The sequence below is a fragment of the Salvelinus namaycush genome, chromosome 11 (genome assembly GCF_016432855.1).
Source record: "Salvelinus namaycush isolate Seneca chromosome 11, SaNama_1.0, whole genome shotgun sequence".
NCBI classification, from domain to species: Eukaryota; Metazoa; Chordata; class Actinopteri; order Salmoniformes; family Salmonidae; genus Salvelinus; species Salvelinus namaycush.
In genome coordinates this window covers 20,288,278-20,294,277 of record NC_052317.1, presented here as the reverse complement: position 1 = coordinate 20,294,277, position 6,000 = coordinate 20,288,278, and the positions used below count along the sequence as shown (strand labels likewise).

The 6,000-nt window shown below is 42.1% G+C and overlaps 1 protein-coding gene across 1 annotated transcript in view; it reads right to left on the bottom strand.

Moving 5' to 3' along the window:
* Nucleotides 1-2,651: 2,651 nt before the first annotated feature.
* LOC120055273 (contactin-associated protein-like 2) overlaps nt 2,652-6,000 on the bottom strand; it is a 63,425-nt gene continuing 60,076 nt past the window's right edge. Inside the window, exons 24-25 of the mRNA XM_039003158.1 lie at nt 2,943-3,017; nt 2,652-2,851 (exon numbers count right to left, since the gene is read on the bottom strand). Coding sequence (XP_038859086.1) covers nt 2,652-2,851; nt 2,943-3,017 — 275 coding nt within the window. The remainder of the gene's footprint in view (nt 2,852-2,942; nt 3,018-6,000) is intronic.

Below are 6,000 nucleotides of genomic sequence, written 5' to 3'. Positions count from 1 at the left end.
AATATTACATAGTACCACATGATGCCAAAAAAGCCATACAGGTTCAGGCATTAATTAAGAGCGTGTATACAGTCGTGGCCAAAAGTAAAAATGACACAAATATTAATTTTCACAGTCTGCTGCCTCAGTTTGTATGATGGCAATTTGCATATACTCTAGAATGTTATGAAGAGTGATCAGATGAATTGCAATTAATTGCAAAGTCCCTCTTTGCCATGCAAATGAACTGAATCCCAAAAAACATTTCCACTGCATTTCAGCCCTGCCACAAAAGGATCAGCTGACATGTCAGTGATTCTCTCGTTAACACGGGAGTGTTGACGAGGACAAGGCTGGAGATCACTTTGTGATGCTGATTGAGTTCGAATAACAGACTGGAAGCTTCAAAAGGAGGGTGGTGTTTGGAATCATTGTTCTTCCTCTGTCAGCCATGGTTACCTGCAAGGAAACACGTGCCGTCATTGCTTTGCACAAAAAGGGCTTCACAAGCAAGGATATTGCTGCCAGTAAGATTGCACCTAAATCAACCATTTATCGGATCATCAAAAACTTCAAGGAGAGCGGTTCAATTGTCGTGAAGGCGGCTTCAGGGCGCCCAAGAAAGTCCAGCAAGCGCCAGGACCGTCTCCTAAAGTTGAGTCAGCTGCGGGATCGGGGCACCACCAGCACAGAGGTTGCTCAGGAATGACAGCAGGCAGGTGTGAGTGCATCTGCACGCACAGTGAGGAGAAGACTTTTGGAGGATGGCCTGGTGTCAAGAAGGGCAGCAAAGAAGCCACTTCTCTCCAGGAAAAACATCAGGGACAGACTGATATTCTGCAAAAGGTATAGGGATTGGACTGCTGAGGACTGGGGTAAAGTCATTTTCTCTGAATCCCCTTTACGATTGTTTGGGGCATCCGGAAAAAAGCTTGTCCTGAAGACAAGGTGAGCGCTACCATCAGTCCTGTGTCATGCCAACAGTAAAGCATCCTGAGACCATTCATGTGTGGGGTTGCTTCTCAGCCAAGGGTGTGGGCTCACTCACAATTTTGCCTAAGAACACAGCCATGAATAAAGAATGGTACCAACACATCCTCCGAGAGCAACTTCTCCCAACCATCCAGGAACAGTTTGGTGATTAACAATGCCTTTTCCAGCATGATGGAGCACCTTGCCATAAGGCAAAAGTGATAACTAAGTGGCTCGGGGAACAAAACATCAATATTTTGGGTCCATGGCCAGGAAACTCCCCAGACCTTAATCCCATTGAGAACTTGTGGTCAATCCTCAAGAGGCAGGTGGACAAAGAAAACCCCACAAATTCTGACAAACTCCAAGCATTGATTATGCAAGAATGGGCTGCCATCAGTCAGGATGTGGCCCAGAAGTTAATTGACAGCATGCCAGGGCAGATTGCAGAGGGCTTGAAAAAGAAGGGTCAACACTGCAAATATTAACTCTTTGCATCAACTTCATGTAATTGTCAATAAAAGTCTTTGACACTTATGAAATGCTTGTAATTATACTTCAGTATTCCATCTGACAAAAATATCTAAAGACACTGAGGCAGCAAACTTTGAAAATTAATGTGTCATTCTCAAAACTTTTGGCCACGACTGTAGTGTATCACTGTCCATGGAGACAGCTGAACTTAAGCCATGTTCTTTAATTTTCCTTTTAGCAAATAGTAACGATCATAAATACATCCCTATTGGCCTTAGTATTTATATTGTTAGATATTCAAGGGACAGTCATTGGGCCCATAATGAAATAGTCCAAAACAGAAGGCTAAGTGGCTGAACCCTGAAGGCACGTTGGGTTAAGCCAGATATTGTCATTTCTATAACTGATATGCTTGTTTGTGCTATAAACCTTTTCATAACAATATCATAGCAATTCCCTTTCAAAAGTCACAAATGTCACAATGTCCCCAAATGTGAACCTGTCATCTCATACCAGATTACAATCTTTCCAGGAAGAACCATCATGTAGCAAGACTGGGCAAAACAGATAAAGCACGCTGAATAATTTGGTACAAAAAAAAGAATTGGCGAGACAAAATACACATTTGTGAGAAAATACAAGTGCTACTGTGTGGAATGGTGCAATGAAGGGATGCCATAATCTTGAAGCATGCCATTGTATTATACATACAAAAGGGACTGCAGTGCAATCAAATTAACACATTACAATACAATCAAATGTCAATGTCTGTGACATTTAGTTTTGTGTTTTTTAAACTGTAGGGATATTCTTGTCTCTAAGCAACTCATTTGGTCTCATTTGGCAGCGAAGGAAATATAAGTATACAGTTTGTGCTTGACCCACTAAATGCAGGCATAAACCTCTCTACAATCAAAGCTCAAATCATTAAGACATATCAACTGTAATGCAAAAGTAATATCATTTATTCTCCCCCATTCTCAGTTCAGTGGATGCAGTCATTGAAATAATGGCTCCATGTGAATGATTGATATCATGTTGACAAAACTCCTCACTCAATGTAAGTACATTATAGACAAGCCTGCCAAAGCACACATCTTGTCCATGGGAACATCTCCCTAGTCCACAATGACACATCATTCATCCCTCATCAAAGAAAGCCTTGCCTTCACACAGCGAAGAGCAATGGGCACACCTCTGCCCAGTACCAAAATGTGAATGTCCGATTAGATGAACCACTCCTTCTTGCTCTCATCGATGGTTTCTGTGAAGGCGGGGTCATTGACAATGATGGCTGCATCGGCACAGTCCGCAGACTCTGCCCCTTTGGCCTCGTTGGTGTGGTAGGAGCCCTTGTGACGGAACATATGGCGAATCAGGAACACCAGGGTGCAGAGGATGGTGAAGATGACCACAGCAATGATACCTGCAAGTACAACGGACATTATGAGGAACATGACCTTTAAAAACACCAACAACCCTGTATAGTAGGCGAGTTGGTTACTGCTCCAACTCACCTCCGATAACTGCAGAGTTCTGATCAACTCCATCCCGGCTAACTCTTTCCTCATTGAATGGGAATACAGCACCAGCTGAAAAAGTAAACAAAAACAAAATCTCAGCTACAAAATATCTCCACCCCAAAATAATCCAACAATGCAAAAAAAATGTCAATGCTGTCATATGTTTTACAGAAACAGAATGTCAATTGTAAACTGGCACACTTTGACATCTATTAAAAAAACAGGACAGGAGATGTACACTGAGTATACAAAACATTTCCATGACAGACTGACCAGGTGAATCCAGTTGAAAGCTAGGATCCCTTATTGATGTCACTTGTTAAATCCACTTCAATCAGTGTAGATGAAGTGGAGGAGACAGGTTAAAGAAGGATTTTAAGCCTTGAGAGAATTGAGACATGAATTGTGTGCCATTCAGAAGGTGAATGAGCAAGACAAAAAACATAAGTGCCTTTGAACGGGGTATGGTAGGTTTGTGTCAAGAACTGCAACGCTGCTGGGTTTATCACACTCGATAGTTTCCCGTGTGTATGAAGAATGGTCCACCACCCAAAGGACATCCAGCCAACTTGATACAACTGTGGGAAGCATTGGAGTCAACATCCCTTTGGAATGCTTTCGACACCTTGTAGAGTCCATGCCCCGATGAATTGAAGCTGTTCTAAGGGGAGGGGGGGGTGCGCAACGAAATATTAGGAAGGTGTTCCTAATGTTTGGTATACTCTGTGTGTATAGCATGCAGTATATGCACAGTATGTGAGTCTATGGGGGAAGTAGGTGTGGGCTCAGAGTCAAAAGGGGCAGTCTACTCTTTTCAGCTGACATCTGTGGGCACTAGTCCATTTGAGTGGATCCTGCAGAACCCCCCCCTAAAACACACACACATTTTAGTCATTTAGCAGATGCTCTTATCCAGAGCGACTTAGTTTAAAATTTGTATTTCTTATTATTATTGAATATTAAAACATAATCTACTTGCAGTGAAGCCGCTCAACATTTACATTACATTAGTCATCTAACAGACTCCCATCCAGAGAGACCCACAGAAGCAACCAGGGTCAACGTCCTGCTCAAGGGCACGTCAGATCTCCCACAAGGTCAAAAATGAGTTCTCTGGTTCAGGTCCCATCAGCTCCCGGACTAAGCTCCCAACTGCCAGGCCACCAGCCCTCCAAGATCCCCCCCCCCCCCCACCCACACACACAGTTTCCCGAGAGACCTCCGCCCCGCCACAGTTGTGTGCCCCCCCCCCCCCCCGAGAAAACAAATCATAAAATATTTCCTTTCCCCCAAGACACCGGCCCCCCCATCACCCAATGCATCAACAACCAACAAAATGAACAAAAGAGAAGAGAAAGACAAAGGAAAACAGAAAACAACAATGCAAAAAACAAGACATAAAGGACAACAAAAATCATAACAGCAAGGCCAACTGAATATGTATGGCACTATTTACATGTGTGTTTGTGAATGTGCACGTGTGTGCGTTTGAATGAGTGTATGTGTGTATATGCATGTGTACAAACACCTCAGGCAAACAGGCATTAGCTGTAACAACGCCTGTCAGTGTCATTCAAACTTACTTTTTGTTTTGTTTTGACTTTTAACTTTTATCCTTGACCGCCATTCTATCCCCCACCCAAAGACTCCACTTGTCTCCAGTTCCACATCCCAACCCTCAGCTCATCCCACCTATCTCTGCTGGCCACCCTCTTCGGATTTCTACGCACCATATTTCTTTCAACTATGCTGTGATGTTTAACATACAATTTGAATCTATCTAATCGAATAGAATCCACAGAGTGCGAGTTGAAGATAAATACTTTTACTAAGAGTATTAGTATATTAGTAATTGACTGACCAGGTCTCTCCAGATCTCTCAACAATGCTATTTCAAGGTAAATTTTAGATCAATGCTATGAATTTTTAGCCATTCCTGAACCTGAGACCAGAAACAGGCTACCTAAGTGCAATACCAAAACAAAGTGTCTATTGATTCTATATCTTCACAACAAAATCTGCAGGGCTGCGATGATTGTATGCCCCAAATATTCAAATTTTTGTTGGTGGCAAGAATTCTGTGCAATAACTTTAGCTGAAAAGCATGAAGTCTTGAATCTTGTGTTGTTTTATATATCAACTCATACACCTTGTCTATGGAATCGGTACATCAAAAATATCTTCCCAGTGATTTACAATTAGTGCATTCATCTTAAGATAGCTAGGTGGGACAACCACATATCTCAGTCATAGTAAGTACACTTTTCTTCAATAAAGTAGCTATCAGCAAAATCAGAGCTAGTAGGGGAAAAATCAAGTGCAAGTACTGGTTCACGAAAGACTTTGTTTTTTGTTATTTTCACATACACACATGTACACACACACAGTGGGGCAGGGATCACAGATGCCTCTCACAGGGAGCTTACAAAGGCTGATTTGTCACCTTTGGAGCACTATGCAAGGCTAAGATCAAATGATAAAAGGATTCTCCCTCTTATTCTCATATTTTTCATCTTTTACTATCAGTGGTGTAAAAATCAATAACTGAAAAGATCAACCCACTACTTCCATTAGGCCTAGCTGTAGGACAACTGAACTTGTTAATATTAATCCTTACCAAAGCAGTATCACTAAAATGATTTATCTGACCTATTGAAACCTCACATATGCCTCCATAGGTTAAACATACAGCATAGTCACTGAGAGTCCCTGAGAGATGGAGTTTCATACCCTAGTACAGAGCAGACCATTCTCAGAGCAGGCAGGAGATAGATCTTGTGTTTCCCAGCAATATATCTCATGTATCTGGAAAAGCTCACCCAGGATCAATACACTGACCCAGTAATAACCACCCTGTAGAGCTATCCACAGGAGCTACACAGCACATGGGTTTAAATGGTACAATAGCTGGAGAAGAAGAAAAATACCACCATTAAATATAATGGCTTGAAGTTATAATGAAATATCAGATCTCTTTGGAGAACTGAGTGGACCGCTGGTGCTGCCAGTTGACCACTGACAATTCATCTACTATACATAATGTAAAGGCCTT